We start from the raw sequence: 26,167 nt of genomic DNA, 5'->3' as shown, positions 1-26,167 counted from the left end.
CTGCCTCACAATGGCCAAATCTCCGAACTCTGTTTTGATGCTGCGCGTTGACTAGGTAACATCTCCAAGCATAGGTCCTGGGTGGAAGAAACGTCAGTAAAGTGAATGGAAAAGTCGAGAAGAAACACACGTTACGGTAATTGCATCAACAAGAATTAACGTTTGCGTTGTTTGAAGAGGTTCACCCTCTAAACAGTCTCGGTATTGACAACGTGGATACCCGGTGTCCGATGCGCCGCCGTCGCCGTCCGAGCGCCGGCGATCATTGTGGAGCCTGTGTCCGAGTGGATCACGGGAGGCGCCGAGTTTGAGCGTGGCCTCTGCAGATGCGTCGCCACAGGCATCTCGTGGTCGTTGTCGGGGTACCTCTGTCGGCCTCTAGCGGGACGGTGCCTCCATTTACGCCGAAAGGTTTGCACAACTGGCATGAGGGCGATAAAGGCCGTGAAGGAGGCGACTAGGCCAAACACCAATGTGAGTATCTCGCTGACTCCGACTGGGGGCTGCGGCGGCCCAGCTGGCGCCGTGGTGTTTGGGGAAAGACTCGGCATGGAGTAAGTGGTGGAGGTGTATGGCAGCAGCATCGTTCTTGGGGATGCCAGTGAGCAACACCGGCTGGGTTGGCGGAGGTTGAGAATCAGACAACGTGCCCGAATGATGTCTTGACTTCTGGAATGAGAAGAAGGAGAGTATGGGATGGCTGCCCGGCTTTCTTAAATCAATTCCGTGCTCATGGTATGCGTATAGGTGCGACTGAAGGTGCGAGGAGGTCTCATCATTTTTCTGCAGTCCCTGAGGCGATGCTCCATCCGTCGTCGAATAAGTGCGATAACGTGCGATGATTTCTTCTTTGTAGACTGGAAGCAATCCAGACGGTTGAAGTGCGATTTGTGCGAAGGCCAACGGGACAAGCCCATGCGGCAGGACGAATGCTCTCAGATCACGGGTGCTCAGCCCGGCCAACTCCTACAGCCAACCTAGCTGGTTCTCATCAAGTGAGCGCTATGAGAAGTGCGATCAACAGTGCGATGGTAGTTGCTTCAGACAACGAGGCGAAGGTGTCAGCCCAGGAGGGCGGGCTCTTCAGGCTTGGACGCCGCCAGTTCTAAGCTTTCGTTCAAGTGCGACGGAAGTGCGATGCGCCCCGGAATAGGGTGTGGGTTGCTTGGCGTCTCGGTCACCGTAGTCCATGATCAGCCAAACTTTCATAGGAGAAAGGGTCCCTGGTCTCCTCCTCCCAAGTGGCTATGTATGGCGGGAGACGCAAGTGCGAAAGTGCGAAAGTGCGGTGCCGGGGATATCGCCACGTTGCCCTGCTCTCCGGTGCATGCCCAATAGCATAACTGGGGAGCACATCAAGCTGGCGAGCTAATGACGCCGGCTCAAGTGCGATGTATGTGCGATTGGATGTCTTCCTGGGTCGTAAGGCACTATGGAAGGTGGCGGCCGCGTCTGCAGGCTGCCCCAGCTGAGCTTCACACTTGTCACTTGCCAGGTGCGATAGCGAATCATGTAGATGATGCGCTTCAAGCCCTCCGGTTGAATATGCCATCTTTTGTATGGGTCGGTGTTTGTTTCATTCAGGCATGATGGTTCCTGTCCAGTGGCCTATATCTCAATCCTGCCCGCACTTGTCATCGCACCTTTTGCTACTTTGACCGCGTGCCACACTCATCCCTCTCCCACACCCAGCCGCGTTGGCAACGTCATTAAGGTCTTTCGTAGGATGTATCAGTTTCCAAGCATATGGCCCCCGCCGCTGGACGGGTTATCCGCTTCTGCCCCGCCGCTACTGCCATCGCCGCGGGAGGGGTCGCCGCCCTCGATAACAATTCAAACTGCCGGTCCGAAACGTTCTTCCCACGTCCCTCTCCCCTGTTCCAGTCAGCATCGAGAAGACCCCCCTGAGCCGAGTCGGCCAAACACCTCGACAAGAAGACCTCCACGAAAGCTGGACAACGCGAAGTGCCAGAGGTGTCGAAGGGACAAAGTCAAGGTTTTACCTTCTACATCCATCGTCCAGTGTCAGCCTTCGCTGATTTGTGAATGCCAACTACAGTGCAGTCCGCAGCCGCGCGAGTGGCCCCAGAAATGCGATCGCTGCGTTGGCAAAGGATTGCAATGCTCGCCCAGTGTCGTCAAGCAACGGGTCAGAAATCAGACACGATCAACCCCGCTGCCCGAAGTTGGTGCCACCTCACTTGGACCTGACCATGAGGCTATTACAGAGAGCATCTTGGCGCCACGTCCCATCCAACCTGAGATTATGGTGACGAGTATTGACGCTGTAAGCTTTTTGTGGAGAGACGAGGACGTGTAAGCAAAATGAAGCGTTGTGGGTTGTCTCAAACTAACAAGCTTTTAGGGTAACCGTCTTTACTTTCATCGACCTTTTAATTATAGAAGAGGATTTCCATCGTATTCAAATGGCAAAATTTCGGACGCTTTTCAACATGTTCTCCCATGAAGAGCACTTTGGATCCCATGGAACACGACCGCCTGCTTTTGACCAATTTGTCAACGGTCTACACACACCTAATGATCTCAAGCAAGCATTGTTCGAACTTTTCGCCAAGCGACTCTGTCGTCTGAAAATGGACTCGTCGGAGGCAAAGCTGATTGCGGGAGCACTAAGTACTCTACAGAGAGGCATGGGATTCCTGGTCGAGGAGTCTGACAAGAAAATCAGGGACGTTATCAAAGAACATGCTGATTGCGCCAATGAAGTGAAGAGCGATAGTGTTGTTGGGCTGAGGGCTTTTGCGAACAAATACGCAACCGAACTACTAAGACTGGTCACTGGTTGTGGCCTCAGTCTATGCTCAAACAGAGCATCGACATCGGGGCCCAGTGTGACAAGGTTGATTATGGCCTTGGTGCTTGGCTGCTTCCTTCGGCAAGTGCTACACAAGGACGCACCCTACTGGTTGAAAGACCGAAACTGTTATGTTGACAATTGGGTCCGCGATGTCATTGTTCAGTATGACAATAAGCAAATCGGCATCCCCAGACTGGATTTATTTTGGACCCGTCTCAGTATTGGGGGGATCTTAGACCTTTCTTTTCTGACTGACGTAGTCGGTCTCGACGAGGCAGACAACCATGGGCACACAGCGCTACATCTGGCCATCCTGAACGACAACCTCCCCATGGCTACAAACCTGTTGAATCTCGGAGCGGATCCCAGTCCTAAGGCAACACGAACAGGTCACACTCTCTTTCACTATGCAGCAGCGTTTGGCGAAGAGGAGATCTACAGAGAGCTGAAAGAGCATTAGAAATCAACTTCTTCAGAAGACATACGAGATGCTGATGGTCTTCTGCCCCTACACCATGCTGTCCTGCGACGTAATTTCGGCACGGTTAAAACTATCCTGCAGCACTACTCGGATAATCCAGGATATGTCAATGAAGAGCAGTCAAATACTAGGAGGACTGCTCTGTGGTTCGCTATAAACTCAATGATCGAAGATAATGCGCTTCCCGACATAGTGAAGTATATTACGAGTTAGAGTACACAGTAAGGTATAGGAGAATAGGGGAGAAAGATACTTAATTCTATATAAAGTAAAGAGAGTAAGATGTAGTTAGTTATATATATATTAGTATGTAAAGTAGTATGTAAGATAACTAATTTAGGGAGCTTCTTGTATATAAGAGTATTCCTATAATATACTCCCTAACGTACACGCATAGCGAGTCGGCCAACATAGCGAGCCGGCCACTCCTTATCGCTAGAAAAAGCCCCTTTTCTAACTATTTATTAAAAAGTAGATTCTTAACTAATAAAGACCTAGTTTTTAGCATTAGATAACGATAAGAGTTAGATTTTAAGAAATAATAGTATTAAAATTATTATCTCTTTCTAGCCTATATTACTAAGCTTACCTCTTATCTAGGCCTCTAGATAAGAGGATTACTAAGAACCTAGGGTTAGGAAGAGACAATAATTTCTACAATATTATTTCTTAAAATCTAACTCTTATCGTTATCTAATACTAAAAACTAGGTCTTTATTAGTTAAGAATCTACTTTTTAATAAATAGTTAGAAAAGGGGCTTTTTCTAGCGATAAGGAGTGGCCGGCTCGCTATGTTGGCCGACTCGCTATGCGTGTACGTTATTTTAAAATTTATATTTAGCTAATTATTTCTCTAAATTACTATTTTCTTTTTACCCCTACTTAAAAGAGTAAGGAGAGTATTTTTAAGTATAGTAAGTAGTTATATATATATTTAGCTATTAGAATATATATTAATAGTTATATAGCTCTTAAGAAGAAGAGTACTACTAAGTCTAAAGAGTATAAAATTCTATACTTCCCTTATTTAAAGGCTGCCCTCTATAGTAATAGTATAAGCTATTATTTAGAGAGTAGTAGAAAGTACTATTTATACTACTTTAGTAGTTAGTTCTCTAAGGATTGCATTCTAATTGCACTAGTATTATAGGCTTTTGTAATTAAGCTCTAAGAGGAGCTTAAAAGTCTTAATAATAAAACTATAAGTCTTATATATATTTTTATATTATTATAGTTACTAATAGTATATATAGTACTTTAGCTATTTATAAATAGTTATTTATAGTTTAATTAACTATAGTAATAAAATTACTAATAATATTTTATCTTTATACTCTACTGCCCCTACTACCCCTACTCTTACCCCTATCCCTAAGCCTACAGCTATTAATGTACTATATACTCTTCCTAAGTGTATAGTACTAAAGTAGCTTATAGTACTATTTAACCTCCTGCCTATAGCTACTATTTTACTAGTTGTAGTTATTGTACCCTCTAGAGCTAGTACTCTTTATAAGGAGTATAAGGCTTACCTCCTTAAGGTAGTTAAGCCTCTTATTAGGGAGGTTCTTATAGCTCCCCTAAGCTAATACCTTAATAAGTATATAAAGTAGCTATTAGAGTTAGTATTCTTATGTGCACTCTATAGAGTAGAATTTTACTTTCTTCTAAGTATAGCTTAAATATAAGACTTTTCCTAGCTACTATTTATTATTAACTATATAATGTATATTACTAAAGTTAAACTATAAGTAGAAGTCCTTAAACTTTAACTGCAATAGGGACTTTATTAGACTATTAGTAGGTATTTTATCTATAAGTATATATACTACTATAAAACTTCCTTTTATATACTCTTATTGTAACTATATATTCTAAATATTAATATACTAAAGTTACATTATAACTCTTTTACCCTTATTAATAATAAGGTAAATAGTCTAAAAATTATTATAGTATACTTTCTACTTATCTTCTAGTATAAAGTTAATATTTTAAAAAAAGTACTAGAGAGCTATTGCATCCTTTATAATATACTTAAAGTAAAGTAGCTCTACTTCTATAGTTAATATAGTAACTATATTCTAGTATACTACTTTCTATTATATTAGTCCTCTAAATAGGTAAATAAAATACCCTTAAGAGAATTACTTTATTAATAAGTTATCTATAAAGCTTGCATCTCTAGTAATAAGAAGGGCTTAGGCCTTTAAATTACAGCTGTAGAATAGTATAATAAATTTTATATAGTATAAGTATTAAATATACTAATTAATAGCTATAGTATACTAAGCCCCTAAGTTAATTAGAAAGTATAAGAGCTATATGCATATAAATATAATATTTAGCCTAATTATTCCTACTAAATATAGTACTAATTTAACCTTTTCCTAATAGTACTTTACTTCCTAAAGTATTATTTGCCCCTTATTTAGAATAAGAGTAATAAATAGTAATAGTATTAAAGGAGGAAGGCTATTTATAAAATTAAAGTACTTTACTATTCTTTTAGTATAAGTATCTTAAAGGAGATAAATCTTCCTTTATTGTCTATTGCAAATAATATATATACTTAAATAGTATTCTAGTAGGCTCTCCTTAAACTTAAACTTATCTTTAATACTATTAATAATTCTATTAGTCTCCTTCTTATAGCTCTTATAATAGATAACTTTAAAGTTATTAATATAGAATATAAGAATTACTTTCTTATTAGTAAATTAGTAAATACATTAGTCCTTATTGTAGGCTACTATTAAAAAGTCCTTAAGAGTATCTATAAATGTAATAAACTAGAGAAGGGGAGTATTATAAAGGCTATATAGAGTGTATTTTAGCCTTATAATCTTATTTAGTATTCTATACTCTTCTAGAAGCTCTATATAGACTATATTATTACTTTTAAGTATAGAATTAAGGAATGCATTTATAATATTAAATTATTAAATCTTAAAGTTAAACTATACTACTAAGGCTATTATAATTTAGAAGGCCTTTATAGTAAGTATTAATACATAAGTACTCTATAATAGATTAATTAATTAAAGATCTCCTTAAATATAAATCTACACTTTATAGTAATTAAGATTCCTATTCTTATTAAACTTATAGGTAAAGACCTATTTTAGTAGTAGTATTTAAAAAGAAGAATTATAAGTAAGGATCTCCTATATATCTTTATTCTAAATTTTACCTATTTTAACTTTAGTTGCCTTAATAAATATAAATTTAACTATAAGAGGGAGATTATTAAGATCCTTCTATCTTATTAGTAGGTTAATAAGGAAGTCCTTATAAAGCTTAAGGTCTTTACTAGTTAAAGGACACTTAAAATAAGCTCTTTTAATTACCCCTCTTAATACTTTATAAAGTATTTTATATTTAAAGTTACTTTCCTTAATAGCCTTCTACTAATTAGGTAGGAAGGTACTAAAAAGGCATTCTTAAGAGTATTTTTTATATACTTAAATAATTGTATAAATATTACCTCTTTATATAGCCTTTAGTAAAGGAGATCTTAATAACCTTTATTCTAATAGGCTTGCAAGCTCTTAGTATATTTATTATAGAATTTATAGTACTATTTTAATTAGTAGTTAATATCTACTATTAGTATTTAGCCTACTAAGTGCAATTATACTAGTTAAGGATAGTAATAATTCTACAAATAAAAGAGAGAATTCTAAGCTACTTCTACTATTAACTATTATTAACCTAGTTGTAGAAGTAGAGGTCTCTATTTTACCCCTAAGTGTAATGTAACTTATAGGAGTATTAGGGAGTATAATAGATACTACTTTTACCTTTCTTATATACTTAATATCTTAAGTAAAATTAGCTAATTAGTAATTCTTAACTATAGGTTGTAGTATAATTAATATAGGAGGTATATTGTCTTCTAAAGTAATTATACTAAGTAACTTTAGGAGGTTATTTAAGATAGTAATAAACTCCTTAATAACCTTAATTACTTATTATACTTTAGGGCCTTAAATAGCCTCTTTCTCCTAAACTTTATAGTAGAAAGTACTCTTATTAAACTGTATATTATATATTATTATAACCTACTTAAGTGCAAGTACTTAGATTCTATATAAGTTATACATTTGTAGTATATAACTTATAAAGTATTTAATATAACTGTAGGAAAGTACCTTAAACTCCCTTCTCTATATACCTTTCTCTTAATCCCTCTATAATAAATATACTTTATATTTATATATATAGAGGCCTCCCTAGTATAATTATAGTAACTTAAATTATAGTACTAGAGAGTCTACTTACTATTAGTAGAAGTATTACTAGTACTATTTAAATTCCTTTTTAATAGGAGACTCCTAGTTATTTAATTCTTATAAGCTAATATTATAAATGTAAACTACTGCAAAGACTACCTTATTATATAGCTCCTTAGGAAGATTTACTATAGTATACATTTTAATAGACTTAATAATAATTAAATAACCTACTCTTTTAGTAGCTCTAATAGGCTCCTTTATATATAGAGGTAGTATCTCTATTTTAATTCTAATTAAGGTAATTTACATCTTATATACCCTTATAACTTTAGGACTAAAGAGTACTACTTTATTATTATACTAGAATTTGCATATATTAAGACTCTTTTTGCATTACACTTAAGCTTTAATTATCTAAAGAGTACTAAGTATAAGAGACTTAGTCTTACATATAAGTAAGTAGGCTATAATAAAACCTAAGTACTTATTATAAGCTATAAGAATTTATTTTATCCCTAATAGTAACTCTAGGAAGTTAAAGAGATTCTAGTAAACTCTATACTATAAGTATATTACTTTTAATTTAAATAGTCCTCTTAAAATAATACTATCTATATGCGCAATACTATAGTCTTTGCATTTAAGCTAATTTAAGCTTTTAATTTATATACTCCTTACTCTCTAGACCAAATTGCAAAGTCCCTCTAAACTAAGGTAACTTAATTTAAAATACTAAAAGAGTATAATATTAGCTCTCTTGTGCATATTTTAATATATTCTCCTCTATAACCCTTAGTCTATAAATACTAGAATACCTACTAAGCTAGTAGGAATAAAGTTCTTATAAGTAAGTAAGTAGTTAGAAGTTAATTTATATTAAATAAAGACTAAATTATACTTCCTATAGAAGTTAATAACTATATTACTATTATTAATTATCCTATAGTATATAGTGCAATCCTACTTATAATACTAAAGTCTACTCTTAAGAAGGAGAGTCTCTAAGGTAATATTAATATAAAAGCCTTTAATAATAGTAATATTTATAAGTATAAAATTTTCTATTACTGCCCCCTATAGGCTATTAATAATACTCTTAATAATGCAAGTACCTCTTCTACTTATAGGAAGTAATAAAGTACCTACTTTAATATAATTATTAGAGGTAAATAACTTATAGGATCCTAATTCTAGGAGGCCTTTATTATTAATAAGGTGTATAGTACTACAGCTATTTATAACTATACTCTTAGAGAGTAAATAAGTACTACTAAGAGCTATACTAAAAATTGTATAAGAGCTCTTAAGAATTAGAAGAAGTTTAATTATAATAGCTACTATACTACTAAAATACTCTAAGTCCTTTATATTTCCTAAGTAGTTTAAATTAGGAGTTATTAGGAAGAGTCTTCTATTAAATTTTAACTACTTATTTAAGATTAGCTTCTAGTAGGTAGATTTCTACTTACTAATTAGGACTTTATTTTAAATTTACTTTTATTACTCCTTTATAAAGTTAGGGGTCTTTTAGTTATTATTAATTTTCCCTATAAGAGTGTATTATAAGTAAATATATTAGTAAATAGTTTAGCTATAAGTGTAATTGCAAGAGTATATAACCTTTTAAGTCTTATAGGCATCTATTTATTTATTAAATTAGCTAGTAAGTATTAAGTATATACTAGCTCTAAAAGAGCTCTTCTTAATTATATTATTGTAAATTATAATACTAAAAATCTATTCTAATTCTAAGACTAAGAGAATTAAGTATCCTAGCTTAAAGTTTTTAATATATATTTTATATACTTATTTACCCTAAGTTAGATTTAACTTAATTTAAACTGCATTAAGGAAGTCCTTTACTATAAGCTTACTTTAGACTTTAGGGATATTATAAGTACAAACTTAAAAGTAGGCTACTTACTAGTCTTTATACTAGTGCATAAGATTTACTCCTCCCTTTACACACTTAAGAACTTATTAATACTCCTCCCTAACTATAGAGAGAGTACTAAAGTTATTAAGTGCAAAGTTTACTTTTAAATACTAAAGAGTTTATTAAACTATAACTTTACTATTAGTACTTACTTCTAAGTATACAATTATAAGAAGTATTATACTTATAGTTCTTATTATTTAATTAAGTACTATATAAAGGCTTTTAATATAATAAGTATACAATAGAACTACTATACTATAAGCCTTAATTATAATAGTTTAGTCCTCTAGAGTATTTAATTGCAAAATTATAAGTCTCTTAAATTTATTAAAAGAATACATTAGTCTCTTAAGAGGAGGAATTATACTTTTAGTAGTAGGAGGGGGGGGATAATTCTTATCCTATACTTTCTTACAATTCTTATATTTCTAAAAGTTAAATTTATACTACTATTTAGTAGTAGCCTATTTTTTAGCTACTAGCTCTTTAATTATTAGGATTCTTTCCTTAGTAAGGGACTTAAATAGTATATTCTTAAAATTAGAATTAATAAGTAATTAAATACTTAACCCTTAGTATTAGGATTTTAGTACTTAGTACTAAATTAGCTAATTGTATTAACTAGTTAATTTAACTATATTAAAGAGTATAAAAGTATAATTTAATATATTAGTAAATAGGAGACTATATAAAATATACTCTTTTGTAAAAAAAGAGTATTAATTAATAATTAAAGTTAACTATACAATAGTAAGTAAATCTAGACTTATAACTATTATAAATTAGAGTATACAGTAAGGTATAGGAGAATAGGGGAGAAAGATGCTTAATTCTATATAAAGTAAAGAGAGTAAAATGTAGTTAGTTATATATATATTAGTACGTAAAGTAGTATGTAAGATAACTAATTTAGGGAGCTTCTTATGTATAAGGGTATTCCTGTAATAAAGTACTTAGCCGAACACTTAGGAATCGACTTCATAGTCAATCATTCAGACAATGAAACAGCACTTCATGTTTTGGCCAGCCGATGGAATGAGCTTGATGAAGACGGCCAAGAGCTCTTCCGTCTGATTCTTTCAGTAGCCCCTGAGCAGACTATCAATCTGCAGAACAAGAAGGGACAAACAGCACTGCATCACTTCGTTGAGCGTTGCGACTGGTATAATTTACAAGACATCCTCAAAGCCCCAGCAATCCAGCCAGACGTGCAAGACCATTCAGGCCGTACGCCCCTAATAAATGCTGTGCTAGCAACCAACACTGACGCAGTCAAAGCTCTGACCCTCCGCCAAGACGTAGATGTTCAGGCGGTGAGGCGTCCGATCGATATCGATCAAAGGAGGCAATCGGCTCTTGGGTATCTAATGGCCATTGCAGACGAACCAGTATTCGATGAGGGGAAAGAAGACATGTTGACTTGGATGGAGGTAATTCTCGGACCTCGACCTTGATTGGGATGTAACGAGTAAACCAGGGCAGAGATGGGGTCGCTGGGAGGCAGGGCATTGGAACTACATTCATATGGGGACTTGAAGGATTGCTTGAGCATCATAGACTCATGTGCTGTATGCCATGCTTTCTTGATATTATCCTTGACTATTTCAACGGATGACATATGTAAAACAACCTTGGTCAATCCCGGCAACTGACGCCTTCTTGGAGGGAGGCAGCAGCTGGGAGACATCAAGAGGCTTATTGAGGCTGGCAGGAAAGAACAGGTTACCATAACGATGGGCTTTCTCCACCAATGTTGCCCCCTTGAGGACAGGAGCATTGTTGATCCAGGTCTAATCAATCCACTGACACACGACGTCCGACGATCACGTGAGCTACACCCAGGACTCTGATATACAGAAAGTGGCGACGATGGTTACCCGGACGGCGGCGAGGCAATGTCGCTTACCAGCCCTCCTCCCGAGGCTGATTGCGAGTTGGTTCGGACGGCGGGGATCGTACCGGACGAACCCCTGAACGCAAGTCCCACCGATTGTTCTTGGGACGATGTAACGCCGAAAAGGAAGGTCCATGGGAACTGGGTGGCGGAGGGAAGACTTGGGAGAGGGGCAGACACGAGGGTTGGGCGGTTCACGGATCATGACGATGGCGACAGCGACATGGGTGGGGGTTTGGTGCATTGACTTGATTATGCTTAGAGAGTTGTTCGAGAAGCCGGCTTGATGGATTGAATGAGTGAAGGCTAGGCATGTCTGGTGTAGTTATGTAGTGTATCACACACGAACCGTGGAGCATTCTGGGCTTGATCGACACAGCGGTTGGTGTTGTGATGGATTCTGCACATAGTAGTATGTATACTGGGGCAAAGTCTTCACCACGGATGGTGTCTATGTCGATAATTCGACAACGGGCCGAGGGTCGGACGAGCCACGCGGCAAACGCTTTCCACCGGGGATTAGTCGGACGGAGATTGTCGACGGCGGTAGAAACGACAAAGGTGGAGGAAACAATCACGACGGACTGCGACGGAAAGACGAACGGGGAGACAAAGAGGGTAAAATGGCCGGAATGCAGGAAACAATGGCAAGCGCGAGTGTGCAAGTGCGCAAAGGAAGGAAAGGGGCCCCCGCCCCACATCAAGGGGAACGAGGTTCGGAGCAGAGACCAGGAACGAGAAGCGATGTCCGGGGGAAGGAGGAAGAGGGGGCGATTTTTGGAATTGGAATTTGGGATAGGGAACGGACGGGCAGGAGAGCACATGGCCGGGCAGGGAAGGCGTCGGTACCGGCGTCGTCCCGTTGGCTGCTTGCTGCGTGGAGAGTGGATCCAACTGGGTCTCAATGGGTACCTTGGCGGGTCCTTCGGCCGATACTTTGACCCAAGCAGGAAAGGATGGACAGGAACTTGGGAAAACTGGGCAGGGAACCAGCGAGGGACGAACCGGTCTATCGGGGGGGACGGTCCCTCGGTCCTTTCCTTGCTCAATTCTTTTTCGACTGTTTAGCCCAGTTTGGCCCTTGGGCAATTCGGTGGCTTTCCCAACAGGCGGATGACGATGGACTATTGCCGCAGTAGTGCGTTTCCGTACCTACCTATGTACCGTACCCAGGATGGAGACTGGATATGGACCTGGTTGGACTGGTTGGGCTGGTCTGGGCCTGGGCTGGATTGGGACAACAATGCCAGTCGCGCATAGCATATGCATGAAGGGCGACATGGACATGGACATGGACATGCCATGCATGCATCGTTCCCCAAGGTTGTGCAAGTGCAGTTGAAGGTGCATGAGAACCGGAGGAGGAGGGACGAATGGACGATCTCCCACGACACCCACTGCTTCATCCTGGTCCATCGCACCTTCCACTGGCTATCTGTACCTTGGTACCTCTGTTCCTGCTCCCTCCTGTTCTTGCTCCTGTTCCTGCTCCTGCTGTTGCACTTGCACTTGCACTTGCACTTCTCCTTCCTTCCTGCCGTCAGCTGCACCTACCCTGCCGTCGTTCCCTTCGCGCGAGTCGCCCAACGTCGCAGTCGTCGAATCTTTTCTCTCGCTCCCCTCCTTTTCCCCCCCATCCCCTTCCCTTCTCAGTCTTGCAGACTTCCATTTCCACACTCACGCTTCTTCCATTTTCCCCTTGACCTTGCCATTCGTTCTTTTCCACGCACACTCACAAACATACTCACACCCTCGTCAAGGGTCAAGCCGCCACCGTCAACTCGATCCAGTCCAGCCAGTCCTTTTCTGTCCCAACCAACCGTCTCCCGCTCACGCACGCCATCAACCAACAGACACACAATCACACACTCACACCCTAGCCGGCCCCGTCCGCTCATTCTGATAAACCACCAAGAGGTCCTCGAAGCCCGGCGTTTTGACTCCCTCTCATTCTCTCGCTCCCGCACCGACTCCGGACACAGACATCAAGCTACTCTTAGCTTACCCGCTCCGAATCATAAAAAAACGCCAAAAACACGACGAACAGTCTCCCGATCGCCGCTCGTAATAGACAACCTCGGTGACCTTGCCGGCCCAATCAGTCCCTTCGTCCCAACAATAGATCCCGCCGCAAATACGCCTGAAAAGAAAGGGGGAAACATAAACCACATCCGAGCCACGCCAGAGACATCTGTGTCACACGTTGCGACATTCATTCCGCGCACACCTTGGTTCCCAATAAGCTTTTTCGTCCCATCACTCGTCTTCCTACATTACATCGTGCATCTGCCACCCACCCTTAAGACACAGACTTCGTCCCTTCGCTGTTCCTGTCGTCCGAAAAGAGTCAATTGACTTTGCCTCGTCCTGCCGTCATTCCAATCCTGTATCGACGCACGCTCCCCCCTACTCGGCACCGCCTTTTGTAGACACTCGCCCAAAAAGACATATTCAAAATGGCTCCCGGCATCATCGAACGTATTCAACAGAAGATTGAGCTCTTCCGTCTCGAGCAGCGATACACGCGCCGCCGTCACCGCCGCTCAACCTTCGTCTCCAACGCTGTCTACGTCGACGGCGAGTACGTCTACCAGACTCCTACCTCGACCGGCTCCTCTTCCACCGCCACTACCAACACGAAGGAGTCGACATCACCACGCGTCAATGCTCTCCATCACGCCGAGCCCGCTTCCCCCACAGAGGCCATCTCGTCACAGACCGAACCCAGCAAGAAGCGGCTGAGCCGCTTCGCCTCCATGTCTGGCTTCAGTTCCTCCAACAAGCAGAGCCCGGCACAAGATTGGAGATCAAGCCGCGTCAGCGTCAGCGAGATCCGTCGGTAGACGGACTTGGCCCCCTCTCCGAAAAGGATGAAAAAAAATTGGACGAAAAAAAACTCAAAATCAAAAGGTGGACGATGCGCGTGTCAGGACAGCCATCTCATGACGGCGACATGATTACCCTCGGGGCGAGCCTCCGAGGTGCGACGAGGTTTTGCTCACAAGCAATTGGCATATTGCTGTTTACGACCATCTTCCGTCACGTCTCTCAGCGGCGCATGTTGCATTTGCATTGGGAGCCCCGTTGTTGTCCTTTTGTTCTCGAGACGTTGCAGTCGGCTGAGACTGCACTGCATCTGTTGCATCTGCTGCATATTTGCATCCGTCACCTCGTATCTCACCCGATGTCGCGTGTGAGAATCGCACCGACTCTAGATCTCGCTCGTCTGGATACTCTACACCGACTTGTAATTTGGACTGTTGCATGGGGGTAATAGACACCCTTTAGCATGCCGGCGCCGTGCACGCACATTTTCTCCTGTACATATCCAGCAGATTATATGAATACTTTTTTCACAATTCTTCGAATTCGAACTCCCTTGGTGACGACAGCGAACCACTAACGACCCATGACGCGCTTTGGCGAACGCAGGAATTCTGTCGAATCGCAAACGCGTCAAATGCCGTTCCGTGTCTCAGGTTTCGACGTTGTATCGGCAATGATCGCTCGTGGCTTGACTTGGGTGCCACGCGACGGCACGCGAAACATTTGAATGCTGGATTCGGACACATTGGCAACGCTTGGCAGTGTGACCCATTGTTGCTGTGGAAGGGCATGAAAGACCCAAGGAGCCGACACGGGAGGACGGTCTCAAGCTCCAATTTGGGCGTGGGGTTTGATTTACGGTCGATCTTGGATGAGCCTGGATGAGTCTCCTTGGAGAGCTTCTTCTTCACATGAAAAACAAGGGTACCCCGTCGAACAGGTCGTCCCATGAAGAGACGTCGCGGCCGCGCTCTCTTCCAAGCTCCAGTCTTTCGACTATACGAGCACCGTCTATCATGCTGACAGTGCCTAGTTCCTCGCCCACCGCTTGCATCTCCGAGCACAGGAACCTTGTGGCGTCTTGGTCGTGATAGACCAGTGCGGAATGGATACCAGTAATGACCATCGGCCATATCACAAACTTGTGCAGCAGGCCCGCGCTGGTAGCGGCGGATTTTGACGACCCGTTGATTCCATGATCTCTTCTTCGCCTGGATCTCTGATCGAAGAGTACATGGAGGGACGCGAGAAGCGCGTGGTACGCAGTCAGCTGCCTTTCAGCACAGCAGGGAGCCGGATCCTGCAAGTCAATGATTCCACTTGCAGATGTGCCGCCGAGCGATGTGAGGCTGCTGATGGCGTATAAGATAGCAGCGTTACGATACGCTGTCATCAAAGCCACCCAGGCATCCTTGGTCTCCTGGTCTTCGCTAAGATCACTCGGCGCCAGCAAAGCTGTGGTGTTGGTCGACATCTCATCAGCCGCCCATCGGGTAGGAGACAAGCCATCGAGGTGGTCCAAGATCGCGGACAGGCCGTCTGTACGTGGACTTGCTTTCGCAAACAGCACGTTTTGTGCCCGGAGCACGTTGATTCGGATCAAAACCTTGGCCAGTTGGTTTGGTATCAGCCGCCACGGGTTGCAACTATCGACACCAGAGTCATGGAATATCGACGCATAAGGCACTGCACGCGAGATGATGGTCTCGGCAGTCACTTTACTGAGACGGTGTGTGGTCATGCCGAATATGTCTAGGAGGGCAAACTGCTGTAACAGTCGACACAGCTTCACGTCCATCCTTGCAGCGACTTCCAAGCCGCCGTGGGCTTGGACCAGACTCCATGCCCCGTCGATATGGGATTGCCAGGGGGCGTACGCCGAGAATTGGATCTGTTGATGATTGTTGGCAATGGGAAATGACACACGTCAAGGAGTCAAGGGCACGCTGTTACCTGGGATGAGAGCATCACTATGATGCCGAGGAATATGCTCGGGCCAAAGTCGTCTGTCAACCCACCAGGTTGGTATCTGTGCAACTCTTCGCCCAAAGCCTTGAAAGCGGCAGCTTGAGATGCAAAGTGGACGCTCTTGAAATCCCCCATTCGTATCAAGCACAAGAGGTCCGAGTCTCCCGCCGCGGCCGCCTCCGACCTCGCGTGAGAGCGGGCAACGGATCTCGGACTGACACGGTTGTCATTTGCTGCGAGCCTGAAAAGGACCGAAGGCTCGCCGCTAACGTGTCGGTGCAGTGCCGCAATTGAGATGTAGGCATTTCTCAAGTACACGGCGAGTTCGCCAACTTGACGCAGTGACACTTGGAATGGGCTCGGTGTTGTCGCGTACGGCGCCAGATCCGGGGCGACTTTATAGTTGTCTGCGAAGGGCGAGGGGGGATGCCACAGCATCAGACCACTGTTCGTAAACGGATTGCATCTTACCCACAGTACTCAATGGCGTCGGCGGCTATTCTCAGGTCCATCTCGGAGCTGGCCGTCCTTGGCGATCGGCACACGATGCCGAGGACGGAGGCCGGGGCAGAAGGTGACGACGTCTTTGTTTCCTTGGGATCCCGAATGCGCACGACGCCCCTGTTGGTCAGGACCAGGGGATCCCGCCATGCTACCGGTTTCTTGTCACCGTAGCCGGGGCAATGGACGTCTGCCGCGAGGCATTTGTGGCATGACGGCAGGGAGGAATCGCAGCGTAGGCGCCTTTTGCGGCAGCGCCAGCATTGCGGGCCGAGGCTCATGCTGGGGATGGGACGGATGGATGTGTGGCGGCGGAGTGGGTTGAAGAGCGTCTCCGATTCACCAAGGCGCGAGAGCAACGTTCAGACGGAGATGTAGTGTTTCGAAGAGTGCATTGCAAGTTGCTGGGCAGAGGAAGGTCGGTCGAACTAACGGCAAAGTATCCGTAGTGCGCGGCGTCTGCCGAGAGCTCATCGGCGGCGGGACCGTGTGCGGCGGAGTGCGGCAGCGGCGATGTCGGCCTCCGAAAGGTGTCTATCTCTTTATGGGTTTGGTTGCCAGTTGCCTATTCCGGAAGTCGGCGTTTGCTGCTTGTTCGCTGAGTCGAGGCTTAGAGATTAATGGACATCTGCCGGGCCCGGATGCCAGTCTCTCTCATGAGGCTGATTCACCACATTTTGTGTCAAGAACGCCTTACCTACTGTTAAAGATCCTTCTTCATCTTGGGGTGAGGGAATGGCTAATTGCCCTTGGCCAGTCATCGCTGCGGAGTTTCATAAAATCTATCTACGCAGTATTTGCACTCAGTACCGACAGAGTCAGGCCGAACGGATCATCGGCCAAGTCTCTTGTCTTTGTGGCTTTGCAGGACGCCAACACTTGGCCTCATCTCATCTCCCTTGGTTCGAGGGGGGGCGCATTGGTCGTGAGGAGATGGGGAGGAAATCCTCGCCGTGTTTTGCTTGGCACTCCTCTCGAGAGACCGACGGATTGGAAGTCGATGTTGCGTCTCAGCAGACACGGTTCGAAGTCGACAACCGAGGATTCTTCTTCTTCTTCCTCTTCTTCATTTTCCTTTCCTATATCCCAAGATCCTACAGGAGGTTGCGAGACACCAACCACTCTTCTGGCCCTTGCATGCCTTATGTGTTTCCAATGTCCAGACCACGCGGGGGGCGCACCCAACGACGTCATCGGGTTCGCGCTCCCTAAGCTGGCGGTGTCAACAGGAGGAGTGACAAGAATGCCAACCGTCAAAACGGTGCGCCTCAAGACCAGGCACAAGCGCCAAGAGGAACCCAGGCCAGGCCAGGCCGGGCTCCATGTCCAATTGACGATCGATTGTGTGTGTGGGAGAGCAAACCCGCTTGGCGGTGTTGGCGCGTAGTGGCGGCGTCACAAAAAACAACAAGCCAATGGGGGAGAGCGGGCGCCAGAGAGAATCAGGGGTTTCTGACAGCGACAAACTGTCACAACAAACGCGGCGTTCTAGAGTAGTACTGTGTAGAGTGAGTGAGTGAGTGGCGCGGGACAGCCTTCAGTCAGTCCACCCCCAGCAGCCTTCAGCCTACAGGAGTTATCGAGAACGAACCGCGGAGAGTTTTCCCCTTGGGCGCTCTCTGCTCTGCTGCACTGCCATCGTCGCCCGCCGATTCGACCGAGTCGAGACTGGGGGGGGGGGGGGGGGGGGAGCGGGCGATTGTCTGGAGGCGAGAGCTTCACCTGATTGACCTGAAGCATGCATAACCCGGGAGGGTAAGTGGGCACAGGGGGTGGTGGAATGGGGGGATAGTGGATAAGGCAGCAGGAATTGATTTCCACCGGTTCGTCCAAGGTGGTGGAAGGATTTTCGGATTCCTCCCCATCGTGTTGTGTTACGACTCGCTCGCTGGCTTTTGTGCAGTCAGCCTATCGACGCGCCCTCTCGCCTTCTGGCTTCCCCCCCTCCCCGGTCTGCGCAGCTAGAACCGATTTGTCGATCCGAGGGGATTGCGGTGGAGTTTATATTGGGTCTCTTCCCCCTTGTCGAACAACGAGCACAGGCAGCGTGTGGCAGCAGCAGCAGCAGAGGGCGAGAGAGAAGAAAAAAAAGAGAGAGACTGAGACTGAGTGGCATGTCTCGTTTCAAGGGTCTTGGGTGTCTCGGCGATTTCAGGGGTGGGGCGGCGGGCGACCAGACGAACTGGATGTGATGTTTGGGGCAGTGCAAGGTGAGCCGCTGTGTGAGAGGAGAGGGAGAGTGATAGTTTAAGTGAAGACGGGAGTGAAGAGCTTATGTGAGGGGAGCTAAGGCAAGGTACAGCGTACACAGCATCGGTACAGACAGAGTACGAACGCCGTCCATCCAACCCATTATTTCAGCTGGACAGGGACGCAAGGGGGGTGTGCCGTGCTCACTCACAGGTTCATCCCCTTGAATGTTCCCCTACTAAAGCCTACCTACCTAGATGATGAGCGAACGGCTGGCTCGGCCCGTGTTGGTTTACTGGAGAGTTGAGTTGACGTTTTGCTTGACAGGACGGGCGGTTCTTCCTCATCATCTTGTGTCTTCTTTGAGCGAATAGAGAGAGAGACATGAAGCAACTCTGGAGAGTGTAGCAAGTCCACTTGCACTTGCAACAGATTGTAGCAACTCTTTGACAACTACGAAAGTCTCGTTCAAACCAGCAGAAACATGTCTTCCTCTCTTCTTCTCGTCTCTCAGTAGCCGGTCTTGGAAACCCCACCGCGAAGAGCTGCTTCGCCTCGCCTCCCGAAAGAAGCCCCCCCTCAACGTCGTGTCCCCCGTCCATCTGTAGCCGCGTATAGAGAAATTGCATGCACCAAACGGCAATTGGCACCTTGGCAAAGATGCATATGGAGCCGATTTGTGCGACCCCATATCCCATATCCCCCAATATCCCCTATTCCCTATCCTCATCTTGCAATCTGGACCACTCATTCATACATTCATTCATACCATACCATACCTCTCTTCCCCCCCCTCTCCCCTCCCTCCCTCACACCCTCCCTCCCTTAGTCACTCCCTCTCAGTCCGTCACCCCTCCCGGCACCCCCCTTGATCCAAAAGCCTGGACGTCCCGACCCGATCTTCCGGCAATGAGAGAGACGTCTCTCGAATAACTCTCCTTGAACGCGATTGACTTTTCTTTTCGCCTTGTGTTCCTCCCCTCTCCCCCCTTCCCGACGAGCGACCGGACTAGACTGGACTCTAATGTCGCATTTCGAAAGAAGAAGCTTTGAAGCTCTGAAGCTCTGATTGCGCCGCCGCCGCCGCCGCCGCCGCCGCTCCCACTCGGTCCCTTTGAAAGAGTCTTTTCCCAACGCCGCATCGTCGGAAAGAGAGAGAAAAAGAGAGGGCGAGAGAGAGAGTGTGTGTGTTTGAGAGAGAGAGAGAGAGAGACACAAGTCGATAGCCAGTCAACATCGCCTTTACCTAGCCATTCGTTTCCTCCCTTCCCGTTCAATTCTTTCGTTCAGTCCAGTTCAGTTTAGGGGGTCGTCCGTCGCTCTTTTGGGACCCCTCCCTTTTCTTCCTCAACTAGTAATTCCCGTTAAAAAAAATACCCGTTCGACTCGGGACGGAACCGCCGCCGCCACCCCCCCGTGTCAAGTCAACGTGAGTCGACGGAGCGAGCGTGTCATGTCAGTCTACTGACTCGGTTCACTTCCTTGCTGACGGACACTGCGCGACAAACAGTGAATAGTCTCTGACCCCGATTCCGAACCATCGACGAAGACGACGACACCGACTACGACGACGGCGATCGATCACGACGGCGATCACGACGACAACTACTACTGCTTGATACAACTCCCACTACTATTACCACCACCACTAGTACTACAGCTACTACCCACGATCCTTACTTCACAATGAAACTCACCGCAGTCGTTCCCTACCTCGTCTACGTCTTCTCTCTCGCCGCCTTCTTCCCCTCGGCCGCGTCGGCCGAAAAGATCCTCCAGTCGCTCTCGCTCAACAACTGCCAGAAGGAGTCGGACTTCTCGGCCAGCCTCTTCAACGTCGTCGTCTCGGCCAACAATGGCTCCGTCACGGCCAACGTCGCCGCCGTCGTGTCGGTCGAGGGCAAGGCCGTCTTCGACGTGGCGCTGCGCATCTACGGCTTCGAGTACATGCGGCAGGTCATCGACCCGTGCACCGCCAACCTGCAGGGCCTCTGCCCGATGAAGCCCGGCAAGATCGACATGGAGTTCTCCTTCGACATCGGCGACAAGCTCGACGCCGTGCCGGGCATCGCCTACACCATCCCGGACCTCGACGCCACCATCCGCGCCCTCGTCAACCTCACCGACACGGACGAGACCGTCGCCTGCGTCGAGGCCGACTTCTCCAACGGCAAGACCGTCGACCTCGTCGGCGTCAAGTGGGCCACCGCCGTCATCGCCGGCCTCGGCCTCGGGTCCGCCGGCATCATCTCCGCCATGGGCCACTCCGACGCCGCCGCCCACCTCGCCGCCAACGCCCTCTCGCTGTTCGGCTACTTCCAGGCCCAGGCCCTCGTCGGCCTCAGCGGCGTCGACATGCCGCCCATCGTCCAGGCCTGGACCCAGAACTTCCAGTGGTCCATGGGCATCGTGCACCTCGGCTGGATGCAGGACCTGTGCACCTGGTACCAGCGCGCCACCGGCGGCGAGGCCGCCCGCCTGCTGGACTCGGTCCGGAGCGTCTCGGTCCAGGTGTCGAAGCGCTCCGTCGCCGGCCCCGTCCGCCGCGGCCTGCGCGCCCTGGCCCGCCGCGCCAACATCAAGCTCGAGAACGGGTCCTACGTCGTCTACGGCATCCAGCGCGTCGCCTTCCGCGCCAAGATCGAGACGACAAACCTGTTCCTGACGGGCCTCATCGTCTACTGCGCCTTCGTGCTCTTCACCGTGCTCGGCGTCGCCGCCTTCCGCTACGGCACCTCCATGGCGGCCAAGAACAACTGGACCCGGCGCGACCGCTTCCTCGAGTTCCGGCGCGACTGGAAGACGACGCTCAAGGGCATCCTGTTCCGGCTGTGCCTCATCGGGTTCCCGCAGATGGCCGTGCTGTGCCTCTGGGAGTTCGTGCAGGCCGACTCCCCGGCGCTCGTCGTGCTGGCCGTCGTCTTCTTCTTCGGCACGCTCTTCACCCTCATCTGGGCCTCGTTCAAGGTCATCCGCATCGCCAAGCAGTCCATCCTGACGCACCAGAACCCGGCCCACGTGCTCTTCTCGAACCCGGCCATCATCAACAAGTGGGGGTTCCTGTACGTGCAGTACCGCGCCTCGGCCTACTACTTCATCGTGCCCTTCATCGGCTACGTCTTCGCCAAGGCCGCCGTCGTCGCCTTCGGCCAGGGCGTCGGCGTCGGCCAGGCCATCGCCCTCATCATCCTCGAGGCCGCCGCCCTCATCGCCGTCAGCGTGCTCCGCCCCTTCATGGACAAGCCGACCAACTCGTTCAACATCTCCATCTTCGCCGTCAACTTTGTCAACTCGGTCTTCCTGCTCATCTTCACAAACGTCTTTGGCGCCCCCGGCATCGTCGTCGGCGCCGTCGGCGTCGTGCTCTTCGTCGTCAACGCCGTCTTCGCCCTCGTGCTGCTGCTCATGGTCCTCATCTCGAGCGTCCTCGTCTTCTGGCGCGTCAAGGGCAAGCCGCCGCAGCAGCCGTCGCAGCTGGTCGACCCGGCCGTCACGGGCAAGGGCGACCGCACCGAGAACAAGGGCCTCCTGGACCTCGACGAGGACGAGGCGGGCGGCGGCGGCGGCGGCGTCGGCCGGAGGGATTCGCTGCGCTTCGCCGAGAAGGCCATGGAGGGCGGCATGAGCCAGCACAGCCTCGGCAACAGCAACAACAACAGCAGCACCGCCCTGTACCGCCCGCCGACCGTCACCGTCGCCGGCGGTGGCGGTGATAACCACGAGCTCTCGGTGCTTCCGTCGCCCGGCGCCCGGTCCGCTGTGAGTCCGTCGGTGCCCATGTTCCCCGTGGACACCTCGATGCGGCCGCGCACGCCGGTGACGCCGCGGTCCCCGCACGGAGACGAGTACCCGCCGAGTCCGTTTGCGAACCAGATGGGTCAGAATATGCACGAGTTCCGGCAGCAGAACAATAACAGGTGAGCTCCCTGTCACTCTCACTCTCACTCTCACTCTCACCCACCCTCACCCTCACCCTCACCCTCACCCTCACTCTCACCCTCACTCTCACCCTCACTCTCACCCTCACTCTCACCCTCACTCTCTTGGGCACCCCCAGCTAACACCCACCGTAGTCCATGGCAGCGCGGCGCCGGTTACGATCACTGAGCCATCGATCACTGTGATCAATTAGGGTTCTGATGGCCAAATTTTCCTTTATGTATTACTTAGTTCCTGGTCTACCTACTCAGGCATTTTTTCCACATTAGACTATCTTGTCAGGCGCACCGGGGGATTCCTTGGGGCATCTTTGCTCAGCTGTTCTTTATTTTCCCTCATGTCTTCCTTGCCAGCGTTGCATCATCCAGCGGGATACATCACCATATCATGTGCAGTTAGATAATTGACAGATCTAATGAATGTTCCTCACACGTCCCCCCTCCCTCCGGTCTCGTAGAAGTCGGCCAAGGCCGCGCCATTCTCAGCAAGATAAGGAGCGACAACGTATATGAATGTTGATCACGTCTTTGTTCACTCATAGGCCACAGGAATAGACGTACTGACCGCAACGAAAATCTCGCAGGGATGAGCTATGCCAACCCCCCCCCCCCTCTTTCTCTCTCCCCACAAATAGAAAATCGACTCCATCCGCAAAAGTCTTGGCCACGAAAGTCTCCCGATCGGGGTTAGCGGCGCCGAAGCCGACCCCGGAGATGGCTTCAGTCGCCTAGTGCTCTGTTCTTGCGTGGTTCTTTCGGGTTCGCGCATCGTCGACAAGAGAGATAAGCTGGCCTTTTCGTTGCGATCCAGCAAGGATGCTTACTCGGTGTTGTTGTTTGTGGGCTGCCTCCGCTCCGCTACACATGTCGATGCCTGGATTTGGTCTCGTCGTAAAGGACTATCCGGGACCCCTTTCACAGTGGAATCGTGGGATACCGAGATGATGAGATAGCGGGGCGGTGAAGTACTGGATGTAACCTGCTTGGATACTTGTTTCTTGTTATTGTTTCCTGTTTCCTCTAGGGCTCTCCGGGTCCGCGGGCCCGGGGACGTGTATATATAACCTTGTGGTGGTGCCGCTCGGATGGACTTACACGAGGACAGACAAGCAGTGAGCATCTCTCGAACAAGCTCTCGGCCCAGCCGTCATCAACTCCCTCTTCCGCTAGACTTTGTCTTCTTAGACCTCGACAAGATATCATAACCTGTCTCCAACCAGCAAAGATGCGATCCCAGACCACAGCCTTCGCCCTCGCCGGCCTCCATCTCGGAGCGGTCCTCGGCGCCGGCCCTGTCCGCCCCGTCATCCGAGCAGACACCAACCGCGATGGCATTCTCACCGAGGCCGACGATGCCGACAAGGCACTCTGGACGCCGGCCCGCGGCGCCATCTTCCTCCCCAACGTCGGCGACGCCCACGGGCGGTGCGCTAACACCGACCTCCGCGGCAACCCGCTGAGCAACCACGAGCTGGCGGCGTGCCACGACGCGTCGGGCCACCTGCTCCTCGAGCCGTCCCTCGTCGCCCCGCTGGCGACTCTCCCCGTCGACGTGGCCGACGATGCGTTTGCGTACGTCTACGCAACGCCGGACGCCGCGGCCGATAGGGTCCGGTTATTCGTCAACGACTACCCGGACCGCGCCGACGAGACGGCCGCGTGGCGGTTCGTCGACCCGGAGTTCCGCTTCAACGCGACGCAGCTGCGCGCGGGCATCGCCCTGGGCATTGACGGGCGGGAGTTCGTGACAGACGCCTCCGCCTGGGACGGCGTCGTCAGGGTGCGTTTCGACCTGTACGCCAACGGTACCGTCCTCTCGGACGCCGTGGAGCTGAGGGTCGCGCCCGTCCTCACGCACCACCACCTCCAGCGCGTCGACGAGCTCGTCACCGTCGCGGCCAACGAGTCGGACCCCGTGCAGCTCGCGTTCGTCGAGGGGCTGGATCGGGCGCGCCGGGACGCCGGCCTCGCGGCGCCGCTGTACCTGTTCAACCAGAGCAGCGACATCTGGGCGCAGGACTTCTTCGAGCCGGCGTACGCGAGCATGCCGGGCCCGGACGGCGGCGTCGTGGCGGTGCGGATCATGCTCCGGTCGGCGCAGTCGACGCGGACGGGCGGCCGGCAGGTGTTTGAGCAGCTCCGGGGCAAGGGTGTCGGCGGGTTCCAGCCGGCAGATGGGAGGAGGCGCGGGTTCGGGCACCGGGAGATCAACTCGTTCGGCAACGTCGAGACGATCCCGCCGTATACGTCCAAGAGCGGGATCAAGTACCCTGCCGGGCGCATCATCCAGGGTGAGTGTGGAGAGAGAGAGAAAGAGAAAGAAAGAGAGAGTCCCTTGGGTGATATGGTGGTCATAAGGGGGAAGTTTGGCTGACATAGACACACATACAGGCAAGCACTTTGGCGAGTCTCCCGCTGAGACCATGACGGCGTTCCTCGAGGGCCAGCAAGTGCAGACGCCGCTGATGCTCGAGGCCGGCTGGCTATTCATCGGCCACGTGGACGAGTTTGTGCAGTTCTTGCCCTCGAACGAGACGGGGCTGGGCTTTACCATCGCCATTGCCGATACCGTCTCCGCGCTGGAGGTGTTCCGGAACGTTTCCGAGGCTGGAAAGGGTAAGAAATCATTCTCAAGTCCAAGAGGAAATAAAGGGGGAGGCCGAGCGATGATGGGCGTACACTAACACATCCATCCACCCCCTGCAGGCGGCGTCCGCGCCATCTCTTTTGACGGGAACGTCGGGGACGTCTTCACCCTCACCCCCGACGAGCTTGAGACGACCGTCGACGAGATTCTCGCTAACGAGACGTTCCGCGCCGTCAACGCCTACGCGCAGAAGCACATCGACGCGAATCTCGAGACGCTCCTCGCCGAGATCCCGCTGGCGCGCGAGCACGTCGTCCGCGTGCCCGTGCTGTTCAAGGACGCCAACTTCCCCTCCGGCCTCTTCGCCCGCTCTCCGGACGGCCTCCCGCCGCACACGAACACGGTAATGCGGGACGAGCGGCTCCTGCTGGCGTTCAGCCCCGCCGCCATCAACGCCATCGTAATCGGGGGCCACTACCTCAGCCCCAAGCCGTGGGGCCCCGTGGTGGACGGTGTGGATCTGCTGGAGGGCGCCGTCAAAGCGGCGTACGGCGCGGCGGGGATGGCTGTAAGTTTCGTGGACGATTTCCTTTCGCATCACGTCGGCGGCGGGGAGATTCATTGCGGGTCGAACACGCTGAGGGAGACGGACGTGAAGTGGTGGGAGTGAAGCGGCGTGCCGTGAAAGGGGAGAGAGGCGATTGCTTGGTGGTGTTAGTAGATGAAGCATCGCCTCCCCCTCATATTCTTCTCGAATCAGGCTATGAAGGCTCCGAGAGATATATA

At 48.5% G+C, this 26,167-nt stretch overlaps 6 protein-coding genes across 6 annotated transcripts; 4 read left to right on the top strand and 2 right to left on the bottom strand.

Annotated features, from left to right (window-relative positions):
• Positions 1–188: 188 nt before the first annotated feature.
• On the bottom strand, positions 189–584 carry CH63R_01472 (uncharacterized protein; the record flags this gene model as incomplete). Its single annotated transcript, XM_018296447.1, has 1 exon — positions 189–584. The coding sequence occupies one exon, from the start codon at positions 582–584 to the stop codon at positions 189–191; it is 396 nt and encodes a 131-aa protein (XP_018164809.1).
• Positions 585–2,453: 1,869 nt separating this feature from the next.
• CH63R_01471 (Ankyrin-2 ankyrin) lies at positions 2,454–3,278 on the top strand (the record flags this gene model as incomplete). Its single annotated transcript, XM_018296446.1, has 1 exon — positions 2,454–3,278. One exon carries the CDS (start codon positions 2,454–2,456, stop codon positions 3,276–3,278), a length of 825 nt encoding a protein of 274 aa, XP_018164808.1.
• A 10,549-nt stretch (positions 3,279–13,827) lies between these two features.
• CH63R_01470 (uncharacterized protein) lies at positions 13,828–14,214 on the top strand (the record flags this gene model as incomplete). The annotated part of the gene is made up of 1 exon (XM_018296445.1): positions 13,828–14,214. The coding sequence occupies one exon, from the start codon at positions 13,828–13,830 to the stop codon at positions 14,212–14,214; it is 387 nt and encodes a 128-aa protein (XP_018164807.1).
• An 890-nt stretch (positions 14,215–15,104) lies between these two features.
• Positions 15,105–16,947, bottom strand: CH63R_01469 (C6 zinc finger domain protein; the record flags this gene model as incomplete). The annotated part of the gene is made up of 3 exons (XM_018296444.1): positions 15,105–16,088; positions 16,151–16,560; positions 16,641–16,947. 3 exons carry the CDS (start codon positions 16,945–16,947, stop codon positions 15,105–15,107), a joined length of 1,701 nt encoding a protein of 566 aa, XP_018164806.1.
• Positions 16,948–20,542: 3,595 nt separating this feature from the next.
• CH63R_01468 (Transient receptor potential ion channel) lies at positions 20,543–22,963 on the top strand (the record flags this gene model as incomplete). The annotated part of the gene is made up of 2 exons (XM_018296443.1): positions 20,543–22,773; positions 22,930–22,963. 2 exons carry the CDS (start codon positions 20,543–20,545, stop codon positions 22,961–22,963), a joined length of 2,265 nt encoding a protein of 754 aa, XP_018164805.1.
• Positions 22,964–24,019: 1,056 nt separating this feature from the next.
• Positions 24,020–26,051, top strand: CH63R_01467 (Arginine deiminase type-3; the record flags this gene model as incomplete). Its single annotated transcript, XM_018296442.1, has 3 exons — positions 24,020–25,085; positions 25,186–25,410; positions 25,501–26,051. The coding sequence occupies 3 exons, from the start codon at positions 24,020–24,022 to the stop codon at positions 26,049–26,051; spliced, it is 1,842 nt and encodes a 613-aa protein (XP_018164804.1).
• Positions 26,052–26,167: the final 116 nt, after the last annotated feature.

Source organism: Colletotrichum higginsianum, chromosome 1, assembly GCF_001672515.1.
Source record: "Colletotrichum higginsianum IMI 349063 chromosome 1, whole genome shotgun sequence".
In the NCBI taxonomy this organism is placed as follows: Eukaryota; Fungi; Ascomycota; class Sordariomycetes; order Glomerellales; family Glomerellaceae; genus Colletotrichum; species Colletotrichum higginsianum.
This window is presented reverse-complemented; position numbering and strand designations above follow the sequence as displayed.